The 22,478-nt window shown below is 35.3% G+C and overlaps 1 protein-coding gene across 2 annotated transcripts; it reads left to right on the top strand.

Annotated features, from left to right (window-relative positions):
* Positions 1–308: 308 nt before the first annotated feature.
* On the top strand, positions 309–21,265 carry LOC105224905 (neuropathy target esterase sws). Of its 2 annotated transcripts, none has more exons than XM_011203148.4 (12): positions 309–1,168; positions 9,289–10,023; positions 10,085–10,714; positions 10,786–11,012; positions 11,077–11,642; positions 11,712–12,130; positions 12,202–12,477; positions 12,543–12,729; positions 15,179–15,295; positions 18,855–19,066; positions 20,117–20,473; positions 20,537–21,265. In XM_011203148.4, the coding sequence occupies exons 1-12, from the start codon at positions 1,070–1,072 to the stop codon at positions 21,137–21,139; spliced, it is 4,428 nt and encodes a 1,475-aa protein (XP_011201450.2). In that variant the 5' UTR covers positions 309–1,069; the 3' UTR covers positions 21,140–21,265. The 2 variants fall into 2 exon arrangements, with proteins under 2 accessions (XP_011201450.2, XP_011201451.2); XM_011203149.4 differs by lacking the exon at positions 15,179–15,295 and adding an exon at positions 18,080–18,196 and having other exon boundaries at positions 322–1,168.
* The last annotated feature ends 1,213 nt before the right edge of the window (positions 21,266–22,478 follow it).

Consider the following 22,478-nt stretch of genomic DNA (forward strand, 5'->3'; position numbering starts at 1 on the left):
TAACAATTGTCATATTAAAAAATCAGCTGTTGCGGTGTTACCAACGCGACGCTTAGCAGCGCAAAAATCTAAAGTGGAACAACTTATGAAATATGCTTAGATATTTCTTAATTACCTTTATTCCTTTTTTACTTAAGAAAACTTCTTTTAATTTATAAATATTCAAATTATAAACCTAACACTTAACAGTAAGTTATGACAATCTCTGCTGTCCTCTAAAATCTCTCAAAACACATGTATGCCAAACATGTGGTAACGCTCGCGGAAACAGCTGTCGACGGTGCACAGCTGTCAGAGGCAAGTCTGAAGGGTTGAAAAAGAACAAAATATAGAAATTCATTTTATTCTTAAAAGTCGAAAAAGGTGCACAAATCGTTAAACCACGTTCGAAAATCGCAGCGCAGTGTGAATGGAAAAAACTCCTCAGTTAGTGCTTCTAATAGTGATAAATTTATAGTGTTTGTGCATAACGAATGCAAATATCATTTGTTACCGTATGCAAATCAGATAAATTGTTTTGTGATGAGTGATTGGAATAAATCAAATTAAGCGCAATATTCACCTATGGGCGATTTGCTGTACGCTCGGCTACCAAAGACGATTGCCTGGGCGAACGCTAGCAGCTAGCAAGGATGTGATGTGAAAAATGGGAAAAAGCGATAATGCAATCAGAAATTATAGATATATAATTGTTTAATAAATAAAGCACGCGTGTTGATCAATATCATAACAATTGTGTAGAAAACTTGTGCATAAGTTGTATTTAAGGATTTGCGAGTTAAAACTAACATTTTGATTAGGAACAACGTCATAATTACAATTTGGTGCTTGTGACCTTCTGTGCTCCCTTCTGGAAATATACCACACGCCATTGTGTGTTACTTCCCTGAGTGGATGGTGAAGACGCATGTATTCAAATCCGTGCCTACGCCCATCATAATTATTTAGTTTGGCGTTTTTCCAAAAGTGATTTTGCAATTTATAAGTTTACTTTTATTTATAAATGTTTGTGCTTATATAAATGTACTTGTGGTTTAAAAATTGAACTTTTTTTTTGAAACTCAATGCAATGGATTTAGTTAACTTAATCAGATCATCGTACGATGACTGCGGATTAATGTTTTCCGAATCATGGTACAAGGTACTGAAAATGGAAATCAAAATTACGGTGAGTGACATAAATCACAACACACACACAAGCATACATTTTGTGGCTATAAAATTCTTCACGACTCTTTGAGGAATTATTTCCGTCTTAGTTGTTTTTGTTTTTTGTTATTCATTATAAAACATTCGCTGCTGCGTCACCCCGCTGTTATCGGTGACAATCAACAGCCCTGTGTTGTTATTGTTTGCTTATCAAAAATGTTTTTATTTGTTTCTTGTGGCTAGCCGCTAGATACTTTTTTGTTTGTTTTCGTTGAAACCTTCACACATGTGTTACTGTGTGACTTAGCGATTTTTCGTAATTATTTTAACTAAAATTATTGTTAAACACATTAAAAGAAGCTTTTCTATAAAGTTTTCTGTTGATAACTATTCTTCATAATTCAAAATCTTGACGTTAGCATAGCAACATACATACATACATACATACATGAATGTTCTGTGAATGTAACTATATTTATTTCCGTTGCACCTGGTGCGATTTGAGATTGTTAAAGCGATTCAAATTCCTATTGGACTTTGAACGATTGTGATTTACTAAAGAATTTTGTTTTAATAGTCTAATCGGCAAATTAGAAAGCGCAATTGCTCATTTGTTTTTGTTTTGTTATTTGGGTAATTTTTTGTGGAAATATTTTTTTTTTAATAAAATAAAAGGTTTATCTCGTCGCTCTTTTATAGCCATAAAGTAGGATTGAAATTTATGTCCATAATATAATATGGACTTTACAGCACATTTCCACTCCTATTCTAAGCAATTAATTTTTTCTAGAATTTTTGTCTACTAATGACTATTCAATTTCAAGTCAACGCTCTGTTCTTGTCAAGAATTACACAAAATTTACATTTCAAATATTCTTTATCTGCTTTAAACATAAACATATGTATGTATATACAAATATGCATGACTTTATGCACATTAGCGATGACGAGGCCGTAAATGCGTTATCATAAAAATTAAAATGTTTCAGTTTTTCAATTAGGAGCTTACATTGTATGCTTATTTGCTCACACTCCCATATTCCTATATGTACTGATGTATTTGCTGGATAATTGTTTTTGAGTCAATATCAGCTTATGATCATGTGTAAACATTTTAAGCGTTCATGTATTATCTATTAACAGGAGTATAATACCTGTTTAACGCTCGGTTTCCGGTCACTCCCGTATTTACATATTATATTCGCGCATTAACTTAGACCTTATGATAACCGAGAGATTGCATAACTATACTAGGAAACTAAAACTTTAAATTAGTGTCCATTGTAACATTTAATAATGTATAAGTATATATTTTTCATGGATACAATATTTGCGTATACATATGCAGATATAAAGGCATTTGAAAACTTAACTGATTTTAAACAAAATTTTAACTAAAAAAACCTAATAAATTTGTGGGATAATGCACATGTGACCAAGGTTTCGCATTGGCGACGCTCACATGCCACACATGTCGTCCGGATTTCTTATCACTTCTATAATATATAACTACAAGTTTTGATTTGCTTCGCACATGTGCATATGCATATGTACATGCAAATGTATTTATATAAATTTACATGTGTGTTGTGATAATGTACATTTATAAATTTCTAATCCATTTTTTCTAATACTCTAATTCCAATCATAATTCTCATAAATAATACTGTCACAGTAAATATGAGTATTAGAGTTGAAGTAGTTTGAAACCATATGCACACAAAAAATATATGTATGTACGTATGTATGTATAACAATATGAAGGGTATATATGTATGCATGAATGTAAATATTTCAAAAAGAAACAGTGAAATTATATATGTACATATTTTTATTTTTTTCAACCAAAAGTTCCTGCCAATGAATGAATAAATGCATATGTACATACATACATATATGTAAATATGTTTGTAGCTAAGCAAACATCTACATACATATATTACAATTGTACCTCTCCAATCATTTAATTGACCCCAATATCCAGAGTAGTTATACGATTTGATTTTATACGATTTATGGCTATTGGCGAAATGTTAAAAGATAAATTTGGTGAATTTCATTTTATATTTTCTTTAATAAACTCACATACACTTACATATGTATCATTTTGTGCGAACTTGTAGTAAAGACAGACATAAGAACAAAAGTATACATCTTATTTGTATTAATTAATGAAATTTCGAAAATTCAAAAAAATTACAAACATGAATTTAGTGCGAAATTTTAAGATATTTGATATTTTTTATATTTCAATAGATAATATCTCTGAAAATAATATATTTAAATTTTAGATCGACATCTCAAAGAGTTTTTGAGTTACAGCATTATAAAATGTGACCGCTCAGTTCTATCATCTCGATTAGTTTAGCTTTTGACGCGTATTTCCTGAACATGATGTTTCAAATTTGGCCCAGTAAATGCTCAGAGACAAATAAACCGATCACTATAAAACCTTTTCTGTATATTCTTAATCCCTTAATCGGTCAAATTTTTACTTGGTTTCCATCGCTAGTCATTGTACTCCGCTTCTGGAGAGAATTAAAAATATTTTTTTTTTGTCAAAAATTTTATTGTGTGTTTTTAAATTGTGTATAAATATGTATAAAATATTATATAAACTGAAAATTAAAAAAAATTACAGTATTTGACAGTATTTTTTTTTTTAATTCAGAAAAATCACCCTTTTTGGCTGTCATACTAGGTGTGTCTCATAAAATTCCATTTATGTCATGTATTATACTAACCATATTTATTTAAATATTCAAAACCTAAAGGTAAACCCAAAAATAACGAACGATTATTTGAGTTCATTCAAATTATCTTAATCTAGGTATTCCGCCCTATATGCTCTATGAGGTGTGTCCCAAAAGTAGGTACCTTACCTTAATTGTTGTCAAAAATATTGTATATTTGCAAACCGATATTTATCAATGATTATGTCGTTCCCTTCAAACTAATTTCCCTCAAATATAATTTTATTTGAGCTAAGAGTAAACAAAATTAGTATACTTTATTGTGTATTGATATCAATTGAAACTTACCGATATTTATACCCAAGTAAGTTTGCCACGAAGTTTGTAACACATAGAAGGAAGCCTCTGAGACTCTATATAAAGGGTGATTTTTTAAGAGCTTGATAACTTTTTAAAAAAAAAAACGCATAAAATTTGCAAAATCTCATCGGTTCTTTATTTGAAACGTTAGATTGGTTCATGACATTTACTTTTTGAAGATAATTTCATTTAAATGTTGACCGCGGCTGCGTCTTAGGTGGTCCATTCGGAAAGTCCAATTTTGGGCAACTTTTTCGAGCATTTCGGCCGGAATAGCCCGAATTTCTTCGGAAATGTTGTCTTCCAAAGCTGGAATAGTTGCTGGCTTATTTCTGTAGACTTTAGACTTGACGTAGCCCCACAAAAAATAGTCTAAAGGCGTTAAATCGCATGATCTTGGTGGCCAACTTACGGGTCCATTTCTTGAGATGAATTGTTGTCCGAAGTTTTCCCTCAAAATGGCCATGGAATCGCGAGCTGTGTGGCATGTAGCGCCATCTTGTTGAAACCACATGTCAACCAAGTTCAGTTTTTCCATTTTTGGCAACAAAAAGTTTGTTAGCATCGAACGATAGCGATCGCCATTCACCGTAACGTTGCGTCCAACAGCATCTTTGAAAAAATACGGTCCAATGATTCCACCAGCGTACAAACCACACCAAACAGTGCATTTTTCGGGATGCATGGGCAGTTCTTGAACGGCTTCTGGTTGCTCTTCACCCCAAATGCGGCAATTTTGCTTATTTACGTAGCCATTCAACCAGAAATGAGCCTCATCGCTGAACAAAATTTGTCGGACGTAAAGCGCGAAACACATTTCGAACCGAACACTGATTTTGGTAATAAAATTCAATGATTTGCAAGCGTTGCTCGTTAGTAAGTCTATTCATGATGAAATGTCAAAGCATACTGAGCATCTTTCTCTTTGACACCATGTCTGAAATCCCACGTGATCTGTCAAATACTAATGCATGAAAATCCTAACCTCAAAAAAATCACCCGTTACATATGTATGTATGTATGTACATATACGTATACTTATATGGTCAGCGTGATGGGCTGTGTCGATTTAGACATGTTCGTCTGTGTGTTCATCTGTCTATATACTTATACCGAAACTGGTCCCTCAGTTTTTAAGATATCAATCTGAAATTTTGCACACGTGCTTTTCTCCCTCAAGCTTTTGCCGGCAGTTAAAGTTAAAGTCTTTTCTGTGCACAGTCGATTATTCCATTCAAAAATTGCATTCAAATGTTAAGAAACATTTCTGGCTAATATTAACATTCTCACATATTTTTTGCAGGCAATTGTTGTTATTTGCGTTAAATATTAAACAAAAAAGTTTGAATGTACATACAATAATATTCATAGTATAGTGCCACCTAAAACAAACATGCATTCGTTTATGGCAATTTATCGATAAATTGCACTCATAATTGCTAAACTAGTTTTTGGGGTCTCTCGGTGTTCATATTTACATAACTTCTTTTCCTTCTAACACGTTTCGTTTCAGCATTATAAAATACTTAAACTTGTTTTTCGCATTGGCGTTGTTTATTCACACGCCTACAAGTGGACGTGTTTTCGCTTTTCAAGTGTACTATTTGCTTACCAGAAGTGTTGTTGTTGAAAAATAGTTTTGTTTTGCGCGTTATGTAAAAGGTAAACAATATTTTCTGCGCACTCAATTACAAGCATGCACACTGCCTTACAAGAAACTCAAGCAAAACAAAACAAAACACAATAACAAAATCAAATATCAAGTGTTGATAATAATAATTGCAAGCCAAGTGCATTTTTCTCTAATTCCTTATTTAAAATCATTGTTTACTTCATATGTCATGAAAATCGTAATTGACTCGCACAGCGATTATACTTCGCCTACAAACATCTATGAGTGTGTATAAGTATGTATGTGCGAGCAACTTATGCACGCATTCGCACATAAATAGGTAAACAAAAATAAATCACTAACACCAACACACCTGCACTGAATGCAACTGCAACGGTCTGTCGGCAGCGCACGGAAATCGAATGGCAGCCCGGCCACTACACGAGGCATAACAACTCGCACCAACGCCAACAACAACGCCGCCCACGTCTTCCCCTATTTCAAGCATTAAACAAAACAAAATTCTGTCAACAACCCGCCCGCGCCTCAATGGCAATGCCAAGACGAAATTCTTTGGCGCTGCCGCGTGCTCTGCCGCTTTTATCGCGCTATTGTGTCTACGAGTGTGCCTGTAGTTGTGGCGCTGACGCTGCTGCTGTTGCTATTGATAGACCCCGGCGCCCACAGCGGTCTCAATGCTCATAGAAGTCAATCGTCACTTCTCGTCGTGACGCGTCAACGTCGTTATTCGTGCTGAGCGGTTGGAAGCTGGCTGCGGGGCCCGGTTGCCGAGCCCTCCGTGTGCGTTGTTATTGACTTTGCATCGTAGACACATAAATAACAATGCGGTACAAAAATATCCGACTGCTCGGAGCGTTTATGACGTATTTGCATTGCTCAGCGTTGCCAAACATATAACAGCGAGGCCTAGAATGTTGAATTATAATACTTTTTTGTTGTACACAGTATCATTAATTTCTAAAATCCGGAAATCTGTTGGTTGCTTGCATAATTAAATTAGAACCGCCGGTCAAAATGAGAATATATACATACGTACAAACGCATTTACATATCAAGCTCGTTTTTGTCGTGATAAGAGAAGCTGCTTTCGATTCAGTTCAAACTTGTTTACTTATGTAAATATTCTAAACTCTTACCCAATAAGCCAAAAGTGCGAGGTTAATTTTAAAAAACCTAAGTATGTACATATATGAAATTAAAAAAAGATGGGAGAAAAAGTCCTCGCCTTCTTCATGTTAGGGCGGAGTTCTCTTTTCTCTTCTATGGATACTGGTCGCTAATTTGCCATGCAGCCTATGTAGCACTTATGGTCAAAGCAAAGTTCCCAAGTACCGTGTACGAGTTGACGCAGGGATATCTCAGTGTCTTAACAAACTGGGCGGTCGGAAGTGGTCTCGCCCAAGTGAAACCGAAACGTTTTATTCACTAGAAAATATAAGATCCCGGCACCGCAAATCGGATATCCTCACACACTTTGACTGCGTTATAATTCAAAAAGACCCAAAAAAGTGGTGCTTAGGCTTCTTAAAGATTTTTGTTCTTTCTATGATAAACTCTGTGTTTGAAAGTAGTGTTTAACACCACAAAAGTTGTAAAATCGTCAATGAACTGGAGTTTGTAGTTCTGAGTGAACGTACTTTAATCAAAACTATAAATAAATTTCATTAAAGTTTACACACACAAACATATGTATGCATATATGCATATGTATATGCATATAAATATGTAAATACTTATGTACATATGTATATGTATGTATATCATTTGCATGTAATAAGTAATTCATATCGCAATATGCTTTCCTCTGTAAACTTTAGACATTGAGCATGCGTGTATGTACATATGTATGTATGTGTGTGAATTCTGCTTACGGAAGCCATTTGAATACGAACTGTGGAAATATAAATGCGTTTTAAAAACTAATGTCTAATGAAGTTTTGTGATTTACCAGTGCTTATACTATAAGTTTTTGCAACTAAAGTGATAAAATTTATGGAAAATATTGAAATTTAGTTGAATTGTTTAATAAATGCAATACGAGTATGTATAATCAGTTAGAAAATTTAGTAGGAATAATTAGTAATCGGATTGAGTGCCTGATGTAGAATATGCCGCATCACGGACACTAACTTTTTTCTTTTTCAAATTCAGTTGAATCTATTAGACTATTAGAGAATTATGAGATATGTATGTGCTTACATACAATGTATTTACTATTTTACTATGAGGACTTACATATATTAATCTTATTTTTAGAAATACTTTTGTAGAATACTTTGTATTCTATCGTGCATAAAACTGTAGGTGAAAAGGCTTACAGGGTTGGAATAGGTTTAAAATAAAATGAAGTAAAAATATTTTACAAAAATATATGTAATTAAATGCTTTATGAGCTATTAAAAATGTATATATGTATACGGGGTTTTCCAAAAAGATTGATATGATTTATTTTCAAACAAGGAGGAAGGAAATTTATATTTTTGTTATTAGTATGCACGTTCATCGATTACACTTCAAAAGCTGAATATAGAGAGTCTAGTTTATAGCTAAAGACCATTGACGTTAAATGAACCCACAATAAGCAGTCTAATGGTGTGAAATCACAACTTCTTCGAGGCCATTCAATGTCACTTATTCTTCAAATAATCGAATCTCCAACCTTTTCACGCAATAATTCGGTTGTTGCACGTGCTGTGTGGCATGTAGCCCCGTCTTATTGTAATGAGACGTTTTCAAAATCAACTTCATACAATTGTTGTAATAAAAAGTATGTCATCATCGATCTACGCCGCTCGCCATTGACAGTAACGATGTCACCAGCTTCATTTCGTAAGAAGTACGGGCCGATGATTCTAACGGACCAAAAACCCACCCAACTGTCAATTTAGGTAAATGTAATGGTTGTTCATGAATAATTTTAGGATTTAGGATTAAAAAAAATCGTTATCGTTTGCAAGTTGTTTTCAAGGCAAAATCAGCAAATCACGACGTTTACGGGGATCCAATGGCTTCAGATCTTGAGTGAGAACAATTTTTTATGGATGATAGTCCAAATCCTCTCAAAAACCACAAAATTACTGTTTGAGATAGTCCCATTTTCTAACTGCTTGGAATCAACAAATTGCCAAGTTTAGACAGGTCCGTCTCCACCTGATATTTCCAACGGAATGGCGGTCTTCTTCTTTTTCTGCTTCCCCCGTCGGGTATTGTCTATTAATTCCCTGAACTATGTCAATGTTGTCGTATATCTCGTTCAGCTCATCGTTCTATCGACTACGGTTTTCGCCGTTGCCAATGCACAAAGGGCCAAATCAGGTGGCAACGCCATACTTTATTATTTTAAAAGCTATGTCTAATCATATTTCCATACATGATATCATTATATTATAGTGCTTTTCGACCCTTCTTAGTAACTTTCAATAACTCCTGTTCCTCCTTTTTCCCTCCTTTCAGGTCTACATATACATTTGTATAACGCTATTGACGTTAATCGTCATCGGCTGGTATATATTCTATAAGCGTTGGCAGCGCAATAAGGAGCGGCAACTCATGTTGCAAGCACAAATACGAGGCTCCTCCACAGGCGCCGCCGGCGATATGACGGGTTTGCGTTTCCGCAAGCGCGACAAAATGCTTTTCTATGGCCGACGCATGTTGCGCAAGGTGAAAAACGTGTCCGGCCAAGTGTACGGCGGTCAGGGTCGCAAACGGAAGGCGGTGATGCGCTTCGCCAAACGCATACTTCAGCTGCGGCGTGAGAATATACCAACACTATTGAATACCGTAGAGCCGCCGGCTGAATATCTGCAGGAGACCACCGAGGGCGGCGAACGAGTGCCGCCCGATGCGCTCTACATGCTGCAAAGTATACGCATATTCGGACACTTCGAGAAGCCGATTTTCCTAAAGCTTTGCAAGCACACCGAGGTGCTGACGCTGGAGCCGGGCGATTTCCTCTTCAAAATCACCGACTCTGATGACAGCGTATTCATTGTGCAATCGGGTTTGGTGCATGTTTTCATTTCGAACGTCGACGGCAGCACGCTGTCGCTAAAGACGGTGAAGAAAGGCGAATCGGTGACGTCGCTGCTGAGCTTCATTGATGTCCTGTCCGGCAATCCGAGTTTCTACAAAACAGTCACCGCCAAGGCGATGGAGAAATCCGTCGTGATACGACTACCAATGCAGGTAAGTGTACTCGTTGAACGAATGTCTTTCGTGTGAATACATAAAGCATTTGATTTTGTAGGCTTTCGAGGAGGTCTTCAACGAGAATCCCGACATCATGATACGTGTCATACAGGTGATTATGGTGCGTTTGCAGCGTGTGCTCTTCACGGCTCTGCGCACTTATCTAGGCCTCAATTCGGAGTTGGTTCAAAGCCACATGCGCATAAAGAAAAGTGCCGGCGCCTCTATTTTAAAGACATCGCCGCTCCATCGGCGCTCCACACATCCAGATTCTGTACAGCATTCGCTGTCGGATTTCATGCCACCGCCAGACATGCTGGTGGACTTGGCGCACGACACCGAGCGACATATGGGCATACAGGCAGCTTTACCGAATTCACAGCCAGCCGGCAATGGCTCTGCGAGTGGTGGTGGTGCTGCTGGAGGTGGTGGCGGTGGTCAACATACGTTAGCCAATTCGCGCGCGAACAGCATTGGCAACTTAGTGACGCGTCGCTATTCGCTCATACACGCCGAAGCGCTGGCGAATGCCGCCGCTGCGGAATTGGCCAGTCTACGCGGCTATGCCTTAGACAGTTTCTTGCGCGAACTTGGCTTGCCAGAAGAGGATCGCGCTTTCATCGATCCATACGTGGAGTTAAGCGAAGTGGAGCCAAATGTAGCGCTAATCAACGAGGGTAATGTGGATGTAAGTAGTTAAGGCGTAGCTGTCATACTCTTCACCTATACGTACATACCTTTTATTGATATCTCTTGAAGGACATCTGCATCTGGATTGTGCTCACCGGCGCTTTGAATGTGTACCAGAGCAACGTAGACGTCACACGCACCGTGCAAAAGGAATGCGCGGATGTCTTTATTTACACTGTGCATCCAGGTGAGATAGTCGGTGGGCTGGCGGTGCTCACAGGCGAGGCAAGCACTTACACCATAAAAGCAAAGCATGTAACCCGGCTCGCCTTTATACGTCGACCAGGCGTTTATGCGTAAGTAAACTGAATTCTTGAAGCATTCTAACGGAACTGAATTTTGCTGCTTCGTCTTCTGTAGCATAATGCGCGAGCGTCCCCGCATCGTGCTCGATCTCGGCAATTGCGAAGTGCGTCGTCTTTCGCCGCTAGTGCGTCAATGCGATTACGCGCTCGATTGGGTTTTCCTAGAGTCCGGACGTGCCGTCTACCGACAGGAGGAGAACAGTGACAGTACTTATATTGTGCTCAGCGGGCGCATGCGTTCTGTGATAACGCAAGCAAGCGGTAAAAAAGAGATCATCGGCGAGTATGGCAAAGGCGATCTTGTGGGACTCGTGGAGATGATAACGGAGACTTGCCGCACGACCACTGTGATGGCTGTGCGCGATTCAGAACTTGCCAAATTACCTGAGGGACTCTTCAATGCCATCAAACTGCGTTACCCGATTGTTGTAACGAAGCTCATAAGTCTGCTAAGTCATCGTATTTTGGGCACAATGCAGACACGTCATGGCAGCACGGCAGCGCCTTTGGAGGCGAATCCGGTCACACATAAATACTCTACCGTCGCGCTGGTACCGGTAAGCGACGATGTACCCCTGACCGCGTTCACCTATGAGCTTTATCATTCACTCTGTGCTATTGGTTAGTTACCAAATATCTTAAATTATAATCACACCTTTCTATTTCTCAATTTGTACGTCTCTATTAAAGGACCGACACTGCGTTTAACATCCGAGGTCGTGCGTAAGCAACTCGGCATGCACATCTTCGAGCCAAGTAACGAATACCGCATGACCTCTTGGCTGGCGCAGCAGGAAGATCGCAACACAATCACCCTGTACCAATGTGACTCGTCATTGAGCGCATGGACGCAGCGTTGCATGCGACAAGCTGATGTTGTACTTATTGTCGGTCTCGGCGATCATGCGCCTACGGTCGGTAAATTCGAACGCGAAATCGATCGTCTGGCGATGCGCACACAAAAGGAGCTCGTCTTGCTCTATCACGAGTCTAGCAGTTCGAAGCCGAAAAACACGCTGCAATGGTTAAATGTGCGTCCATGGGTCACCAAGCATCATCACCTGCAGTGTCCGAAGCGCATGTTCACGCGCAAGAGTCAATATCGCATTGTAAGTGCAGATGTTTGTATTATATTTGAAGCGAGTTAAATTTTATTTTATTTTCTATTTCATCCATATAGAACGATCTGTATAGCCGCGTGCTAATGTCCGAGCCGAACATGCATTCGGACTGTTCACGCCTGGCGCGTTGGCTAACGGGCAACTCCATCGGTTTGGTGTTGGGCGGTGGCGGTGCGCGTGGCGCCGCACACATTGGCATGCTGAAGGCCATACAAGAGGCGGGCATACCCATAGATATGGTGGGCGGTGTCAGCATCGGTGCGCTAATGGGTGCACTTTGGTGCTCGGATCGCAGCGTGACCACCGTTACGCAGAAAGCGCGAGAATGGTCAAAGGTGCGTTTGTGTTTGTGATAATAATTTCAACAGTTTTATTTTATATTTTTAACCGTTGCTTGCAGAAAATGACAAAATGGTTCTTGCAACTGCTCGATCTCACTTATCCCATTACATCGATGTTCTCCGGTCGCGAATTCAATAAAACCATACGCGACACATTCGGCGACGTCGCCATTGAGGATTTATGGATACCGTATTTCACGCTAACGACTGATATAACCGCAAGCTGCCATCGCATACATACAAACGGTAAGTAGCCGCCTCGTCACACACTCTTTCATATATAAATGCGCAGCACTCCTAACCCTTCTACCGGCATCTAACGGTTAACGTTTTTATTGTACATTAGTTACAACGAAGTTTTAGTGGTGTCTAACTTCCACTTTATGAATACAAGAATTGGGTAAACACACACTATTTTTTCATCATCTCATTCCTTCATTCTCGCAATTCTCATGAAAATTGTATTTTCTTTTTCATTTTCGTTGGCAATGTCTTCAAAGTATTGGCAACAACAACATTACACATGCTGATGTTTTTCTACATATTCTGAGGTTTTTACATGCATATTTTTAATCTGCATAATTTTAGTGTTTTCTAGGTAATTTTGATATGTCAAAGTGATTTTAGTTTATATACTATTTTTTATATCATTTTGCATTTAACAATGCTTAAAGGGTCTATGGCCCCTGTAAAAAAAAAAACTTTTTTTCGCTTAAACTAGGCTTTATAGTCATAAAAATACGTTTCAAAATGATTTGTAGCGTGGAATTTTCTAAAACGTATTTTTTCAAACGACTTCAAGCGTATATGTATATTCTTATGACGAGGAATTTTATTGTCTCGGCGCGATGCGCTTAAAAAGAACGATTTATTATAGTCAACAAAATTAACCGAAAATAGTAATTTTTCATCAGCTTGAGGTTCAAATTTGATAAGCGTTTCATTAGTTCTGTGAATAAATGTTTATACATTGTGACAAAAAAGCACCCGGAAATTGTAATTAAATTTCCGTGGTAAATGATATTTCCAAAAAATGTATTTTGCCAAGTTGGTAGGACTGTCCTTTATTACTATGCCAAATATGAGCGCGAGTAGTGCTTTGCGACTTTTAGAATGGATAAGAATATCGAACAAAGAATTTGTCTGAAATTTTATATTTATAACCAAATTTCGTATGCGGAATCGTGGCGAATGTTCGAAAAGCTTGCGGTGATTTAGTTGTATCAAAAACACAAGCCTACGAATTGTTCAAAGCCTTCAAAGACGGTCGAGAGATTGTTGAAGACATGTCTCGGTCTGGATGACCTTCGTTCTTTTCAACTGCTGAAAATATTTAAAGAGTGTAGGATATGGTGCTTGAAAATCGTCAGGCAAATGTCAGAGAGATTGCAAGAGAGCTGTCTCGCGAGTCCTTCTGAATGATTTTGGTAGATATTTTGAGTAAAGCTACATTTTTTTTTCAAAAATAGTAAAAATTTAAGCCAAAAATGCCATGAATACCATCGATCAACCATGATCAACCATCGTTTTCGCCAGATTTGGCTCCACGTGATTTTTTTTCTTCTATTCAAACTCAAATTGCCGCTCCGTGGAACCCGTTTTCAGCCGATCGAAGAGATAAAACAAAATTCGCAGAAGAAGGTGGAGGCCATCCCAAAAAGTGCTTATGAAAAGTGTTTTGAAGACTGGAAAAATCGTTGGCATAAGTGTACTACATCTGGTGGAAATTATTTTGAAGACGACAAAATTAATATTGATGAATAATTAAAGATTTGGAGGGTTATTTACAATTTCCGGGTACTTTTTTGTCACAATGTTTAACGAAAAAAATGCAATGACCATACCTAAATAAAACGTCAATTATTTGTGACTATCATAAAAACATCGTATCCCAAAATTGTTGGGAAGATATTTACAGTTACATTTATGATAATATTCGATACCAATCGACCACTTTAAAAATAGAATTACGAATTTGACACCGCCCACTTTTATGTGAAATCCCATATCTTACAATCTACTCGATCTATTTGAATGAACTTTTCGCTTGATAAATAATTTATATTAATATTATTTAATATTCGTGATATGTATTTTAATAAAATTGGGAGAGTCTTTTACATAAAATAATGAGATACGGTGATCTGTGTGTATGCCAATGTAATTTAAATTGTATTTTTTTTTGTTCGAAAAATAATTTTTGAGGTTATATCACGTGTGAAAACATAAAATTTTCATATATTCTGGGGTTACATGGGTTTTCTCGGGTAAAAAACAGCATTTTTTCAACAATTATTTTCTCATATAAAAAATGAAATATTTTAACAGAATTGTTTATATTTACAAACATAACAAAGAAATTCAGAAATTTTTGGGGAAAAAATTAAATCACAATTTTTCATTTTTTCTTAATTTCTGTAGAAGTGTATTAAAACTTTTAAATACTCAAGTTAGTTAACACATTGAAAGCCTTCAATTTATCACACGTACATACACATATATAAACATTCATACACAATTCTTTACACTTACAACAACATCGACGTATTATACTTCATCCAATGTCCTCGTTTATAAAACATTCTCTCAAATGAAAATCAATTTTTAACGACCCACCCAATTTGCCCGTAAAATTTTGCGCACATATGTACATACTATACATCAATCATTACCGTTATCGCCAATCTTAAAACAGGATCTCTATGGCGTTATATACGTTCATCCATGTCGCTCAGCGGTTATATGCCGCCGCTGTGCGATCCCAAAGACGGACATCTCTTGCTGGACGGCGGTTATGTTAACAATTTGCCAGGTAAATAGCGAATGAAAAGCAACAACAACACGACTACGTGAAAAGTGTGTGTATGTGTATGAAATTGCATTTGTATTTGGTTTAAAGAATGCACCAGTTACCAATGAAAGAGTTAATGCAGAGCGGAAGTCGGCAAGGCTTAGCTTACAGAGCGTGGCTTACAAGCCTACTTTGTTGTTGTGCTCAAAGCAAATAAGTACTAATATATGAAGTGTTCACTCTTTCCGACTTGGACAGAATTTTCCTGTTATGTCTGCACTTGTGTGCGTTCGTTGGGGCTACACAGCATATGCTCTCAGCCTGCCTAATCTCTCCCCGTTGGTGTAGTGGTAGCAATAAGTGAATTCCGCTTGCAACGTTTGTTCTTGTGTTACTGTTCTTTTCTTTTTGTTTTATTTGTGTGCATGCTTTAGTCATCAGCAGACCGAAAATGTAAGCGATCAACAAGTAAGTACTGTATTTACTCGATATATCGCCCTTAAACTATTTATTCTACACACTAAGCATTGGCGTTATGTACAACTGCAGCGCCGCCATCTAATTTTCGTTTTATCTGATCGGAATTTAGTCTGTTCTTTCGTCTTAAATTCACATACTTTGGTTATCTTTGTTTGTGGTTTTACGTAAAAGTTGTAAAAAGCTCAGAATGTGTTTTAGCCAGAATTTTCGCATATTATTTTTATCATATTTCATGCGTCATAAAGGTGAAACGTGGCAACACTTTACACAACACACACCCTAAAGTTTTTCTAACAAATACTCACATATGTACATTTTTGCAAATCACCTAAAATTTATTTCAGTATTTACTCTAACAATAATTTGGCAAGTGAAGTTGATAAAGTGAGGTGAGAAAAAATTATGTTTTTGTAGAAAAGAATAATTTAAAAAAAATATTTTGTAATTAATTTTGAATTTCAGTCAGCTTATACAAAAATAACGGTATTTAATTTGCTGAAATATTTTAAGCTTCAATTATGTCTAGTCAAAATTATACTTTTTTGGGAAAATTTAGCAAAGAACTTGTTAAAAACAAAAATAAAAATAATTAAAATAAATATAATTTTTAATATTTTTGTGTTTTCATAAAAAGCAAAAAATTTAATAAATATTATGTGAATAATATAACACATAAAAAATATATTTTTGTTTATAAATTTTAAATAGACTTAAAAATTTTTAATTTAAAAAAATTTAATATAATTAAAAAATTTTGATAGTTTTTTTTAATAAAAATCCAAATAAATCTGAAAATGTTTAATAAAAAATATTTTGTTAATAAAAGTTCAAATAAACTTAAATATTCTTAATAAAAAAATACTTTTTGCATAAATTAAAAAAAAAAAATAAAAAATATTTTCTTAATAAAAGTTTATATAAATTTAAATATTTAAATAGATTTAAAAAATTTTTTATTAATTAAAAAATTTGAAATAAATTTAAAAACTTTTAATAAAAAAATATTTTTTTTAATAAAGATTCAAATAAATTTTAAAAAATTTTAATAAAAAATAGTGTCTTAATAAAAGTTTAAATAAATTTAAATATTTGTAATAAAAAAATTTACATTTTTTGTAATAAAAAATATGTATTTAAAATATGCTTGAATTTTGCAAAAATTTGTTTTTCAAAAAAAATATATACATACATACATATATAATATAAAATATTATAAAATTAAATAAATGAAATATATTAATACATAATTAGTTTTTGAAACCACATTTTTTAACTGGCAAAATAATTTAAATTTGTTTGATAATTGTTTTTTAAAAAAAAATTATAAAGACGATTTTTTTCTAACGCCAGCAATTTTGATTTTTGTGTTAAAAGTTATATATAAAATGTAAGTAGAATTATAAAGTTTAGCTCAATATAAAGAATTAGGTAATGCTAAAAATTAAGTAATAAATCCTTAATGTCTCTAACTTCTATCTAAATGATATCAAAATATTTAATGCAAATAAAAATTTTTTGCATAAAATATTTCATAAAAGATATAAAATATTCAAAAATTTTTTTTCTTCAAAAAGTATGTATTCAAATTATTATTTTTTTTTAATATTCAAATTATTTTTTTAAATATTCAATTTTGTTTTTTCAAAAATAATTAATTTTTTTTTTCAAAAAATATTCAAATTCTTTTTTTTAATATTCAATTTTTTTTTTCTAAAACTATTCAAATTTTATTTCAAAAATATTAAATTTTTTTTTAATATTCAATTTTGGCTTTTCAAAAAGTTTTCAATTTTTTTTTTCCAAAAAATCAAGTATTAAATTTTTTTTAAATTTTTTTAACAAAATATTACCACCTTGTTTGAAAACAACTGATATGCGAAAAAAAAATTGAAATAACATTAAATGAAAATTGTATAAAATTGATTTTTGAATTTAAAAATATGTTATACATATAACAAATTTGAGCAAAAAATTTAATTTTTTAACAAACTCTTAAGCGAATATTCACAAAACAACACCTCACAACTACACAACTCTTGCCCACCACTGTACTTTCAAAGCATACTCCTAGCGCAGCCCGCGTACCACCCACACAACTGCGTGTTATTTCAAGCGTGAAACATTTATTGATGTAAACCTTTTTTCTTTATATTCTTTTTTCCATATATTTTAATTGCAAACATTTGTGTTGAACAAATCAAAAAATTCAAAAAAAAAAAATGCAAACAAAATGGCATGCCATGTGTGTGTGTGTGTGCGTAATGTTACCAAACTTGCACGCATCTTGGTCACACCCCCACCACAATCGGCCGCCCAACTGTACAGGATGTCTGTGGCGTTATGCCCGCGCAAGCATGTCCATAGCCGGCGTTTTTCCACCATTTTGCGATTACAGAGACGGCCATTTGCTACTCGACGGTTGTTACACCAACAATGTGCCAGGTAATGAACCACAACTAAACCACAACTCTGTAATTTTAGTTTAGTACTATTGCTACCACAACACTAGTAGTTCGCTCCTACCACCTTACTCTGCCTCCTCTCTTCCCCTCTGTCTATCACTTGTGTACTAGCCAGCGCAAAGCACTCAGCACTCAGCAATTTAGCAAAATTTGGCGTTTATAGTTGTGAATGTGTTCGGTTCTTTGTATGGTAGTAGTGATCTATGACCCAATGTCAACTCGCATTTGTCAGCCTCAAATTTTTTTTTGATTTATTTTAGTTTTTGCATGCATTTAATGTATTTTTTCATACTTTTTAATTGTTTTAGTAATTGTAGTTCGACGCAGCTGCTGATTTGTGTGCTCTTTGCTCGCATTGCCTTCATCCATGCGCATACATAGTGAGCTATGAATGTGTGTGTAGCTTCAATAGGCGTTAAAAATAAATTAAATATCAAAAAATTTATAATTTCAATGAAAAAAGCGTTTCGAATACAGTTTCCCCTCTGCATTTTCTCCAGTAATCATTAAATTGGTTTTGCAATTGGACACTTTGTTTTCGTATGAATGAATGAGTTTTTGTGTAGTTCAATTTTTGAAATGTTTCTATATACCCACGTTTGTGTCCAACTTCTAATCGTCTTCTATGTGTTGTATAGCCGACGTGATGCACAATTTGGGCGCCGCTCATATAATTGCCATCGATGTGGGCTCCCAGGACGACATGGATTTGACGAATTATGGTGATGACTTGTCCGGCTGGTGGCTGTTGTACAAAAAATGGAACCCCTTCACAACGCCGGTGAAGGTGCCCGACCTGCCTGATATACAGTCTCGCTTGGCATACGTGTCGTGTGTGCGTCAATTAGAGGTGAGTATTAAAATTTTTCTCTAAAAAGTTGTAATATTAAAAGTATCTTTCATTCATCGTATTTTTAGTTTGAATTTAAACGGGTTAAAGCGTGTTTGAGTTTTTTCCCAACAGATGGCAACCCTTTTCAAATACATTTTATTCTAAAACTATTCAATTTGATTGCCTTATTGTTGTGTTGCTTTATCTTGTGCCATTTTTTAATTTTTAAAATTTTCAAACAGGTGGCAACTCTTTTTAAAAATTAATCAATAATGTGCTTTCCTTGTAAAATTAAAGTTTTAATATTAAAAGTATCTTTCATTCGTTATATCCTTAGTTTGAATCTAAAAGGTTTAAAGCTTGTTTGAATATTTTTTAACAGATGGCAATCCTTTTTAAAAACATTTTATTCTTAAAACTATTAAATTTATAGCCTTACTGTTGTGTTGCTTTATCTTTTGCATTTTTTATTGCTTAAAATTTTCATGCAGATGGCAACTCCTTTGAAAAATTAATTAATAATTTGTCATCCTTAAACTTGTTAATTTTTGTATCAATATTTTCAATAATTTTTCGTAAAAATCTTCAGTCTATCTTATATATTTTTCAAACGAGTGGCAACTGTATTGGCAATATCCCCCAGTTAAATCATTCTTGAACCTGTTATTTTGATATCAATATTATGATATTGTATATTTTTAATTAATTTGAAATTTTCGAAAAGCTGGCAACTCCTTTTAAAAATTAAACAGTAATGTGTCTTCCTGCTTATTTTTGTGTAATATTTGCAATAAATTTTTATAAAAATCTTCGATTTATCTTATAAATTTTTCAAACAAGTGGCAACTCTCTTGGCAATTTTGACCATTTTTTTTTCATCAATCAAAAAAAAAATTCTGCTGGACGTAATATTTACATTTTTTTAAATTTATTTGAAAAAGCCCTGTTAGAAGATTTTTTTATAAAACCGGTAACGGTAAAAAAATTCCAAACTCCTACCTACTTAATGCCCCTTATGAGCTCCATTATATAGAATCTCTTCAATAACCACACACTCGCTACTTTCAGGAAGTGAAAAACTCCGAATACTGCGAGTATATTCGTCCACCCATCGACAAGTACAAAACGCTCGCTTTCGGCAGTTTCGATGAGATACGCGATGTTGGTTATGTTTTCGGCAAGAACTACTTCGATGCCATGGCCAAAGCCGGACGTTTGGGACGCTTCAATCAGTGGTTCAATAAAGAGCCTTTAAAGAAGGAGAATCCCGGCACCTTAAGCGATTACACCTTCATCGATTTGGCGCACATCGTCTGCAAATTACCCGAGACCTACATTAGCAACGAACATTTGCATCAGAGTTATCTGTTTAGCGAAGATGAAGACTATGATGGCTACATTTCCGAACCCTCGACCTACAAGCGGGTAAGTGGAACAACAACAACACATCTTGTAAATTATTTTTAATAAAATGCTAACTCATTACAGATAAAAATCAAGCGCACAGGCACTTCGCTGTCACTCTCCGAAAACGAAATGGACTCGGATATAGAGGTCGACCTCTCGCTGGCTATACGCCAACACCACGCGCATCGTTCGCGCAGCACACCGCACACGCCCGCCTCCGAGTCACACACCGGCGATCAGGTGGACAGCACTGGCGCCGGCAGCTTGGTGCGCTTCGGCAGTAGCGTTGTCTTCAAGGATAACGGCATCGCAGCTGTCGGCTCGCAAATTAGCATACGCAGCAGTGGGGGCAGTACTGATTTCATAACACCCTACGATGCGCTCAACATAGACGCTGTAGTCGATGAGCTACCCTTAGATCCGGTTGTGTCGGTAAAGAAAGAGGAGCTCATAGTCGAATCATCACATGAAGCGACAACAACGACGCCTGTTAAAAGCACAGAAACGCAAGTCAAAGAAGAGGATCTGCGTACGCCGACGCCAAGCAATGCCAATGCGAATGAGCCCGCCTACGACGCAGATGCGGTGACGGCAAATGCCGAATATGCCGCCTTGTTGCAAAGCTCCAACGATGCGCCGGCAACACCGACAAATACTTTAACCCCCAACTCAGCGGCGACATAATGACCCACGACTGCGTACATATTAGTTTATAAGTAAATAGTTAAGGCATAGAGTGTGTATGTATGTGTCTCATGAGGGAATGCGTTAGAAATACAATAAAAGAAAGCGAGAACGCGTGTACATTTATATTTTGTAGCCATAAATAAATTTAAAGAAGGGAAAACGTTGAGGGGTTAGAAAAAGTATACACTAAGGGAAAAACATTACACCGTAGAAGCATACACTGTGAAAAAATTATCTAATTTTATTTTATTTTATAAATCACTACTAATTATAACACTTCTAAGTTGAATTGAATTACTGCAACTAATTTGAATATGCCCTTTTAGAGACACGAAAAGTTTATACTTGGTTTTCATGACTAATATAGAAAAAACATAGTTATAACTTTTTAGCAAGACTTTAATATGTTGAATTCACTCATTAAATAAATAATTTAACAAAATAGTCTCCTTTTTCTCACACACTTGCCGATTACAACTGATCTAGTATAAGTTATAGTAAAGAAAGTCTACGGAAATCCTCTTTGAAAGTTTTAAAACTGAAGACTTGAACAATATACCTGCTTTAGCAATATCGAATTACTGAATATAAGCATATTTAACGAAGATTTTTTAACTGCTCTTACTTTTTTGAAATCAATAAAAAATAAGTCGAATTATCAGGAACTCATTCTCCGATATTAAAGTTTTTGAAACCAGAAAAATAATATTAATTATATAAATGCTAGAAACTTGAACGATATTCTCATTTTAGATTTTATAAAAGTAGTTATTCTAGCCTTCTTCTTGTGGAAAAGTAATTTGTAATCATTTGCTTTTATTTGAGTAATCACAAGTAATTACAAAGCTAGTAATGTTTAATGCACAATACACATGTAATCACTGGAAAGCAGCAATGAAAGATTATTTTTCTAAAAAGTCTCCTAATTGTAGTACTTTTTATGCAATGAATTTGCCCGGAATAAAAGTAAATGTAAAATCTAATCGTTGTTTTCATTTTCGGTTATTTTATTTACTGCAATGATTTTCAGATTTTTGAAATGTAAATAAACAATGAGAATATATTTATACAGAGTGAACCCAATGTTCAGAAAGTAAAATAAGGTGCACTTCTATTCGCAAAATAAGTGGATCGCTGCAACGGAATATTTTCGGCTTTTACGCAAGCAGCATTTTCTGAAGTATTTATGAACTGTTTTTGTAGTTGTAACAACCTCAACTTTTGACACATGTTACTCTTTAGTCCTCAATAAAAATATTAGATATCCGCAGAAGGTTGAGATATCGGAGTAGCAGCAAATTTATCTCCCTGACGAGCGAAACGAAGTAATATCGGA

This window comes from Bactrocera dorsalis, chromosome 4 (genome assembly GCF_023373825.1).
Source record: "Bactrocera dorsalis isolate Fly_Bdor chromosome 4, ASM2337382v1, whole genome shotgun sequence".
Taxonomy (NCBI): Eukaryota; Metazoa; Arthropoda; class Insecta; order Diptera; family Tephritidae; genus Bactrocera; species Bactrocera dorsalis.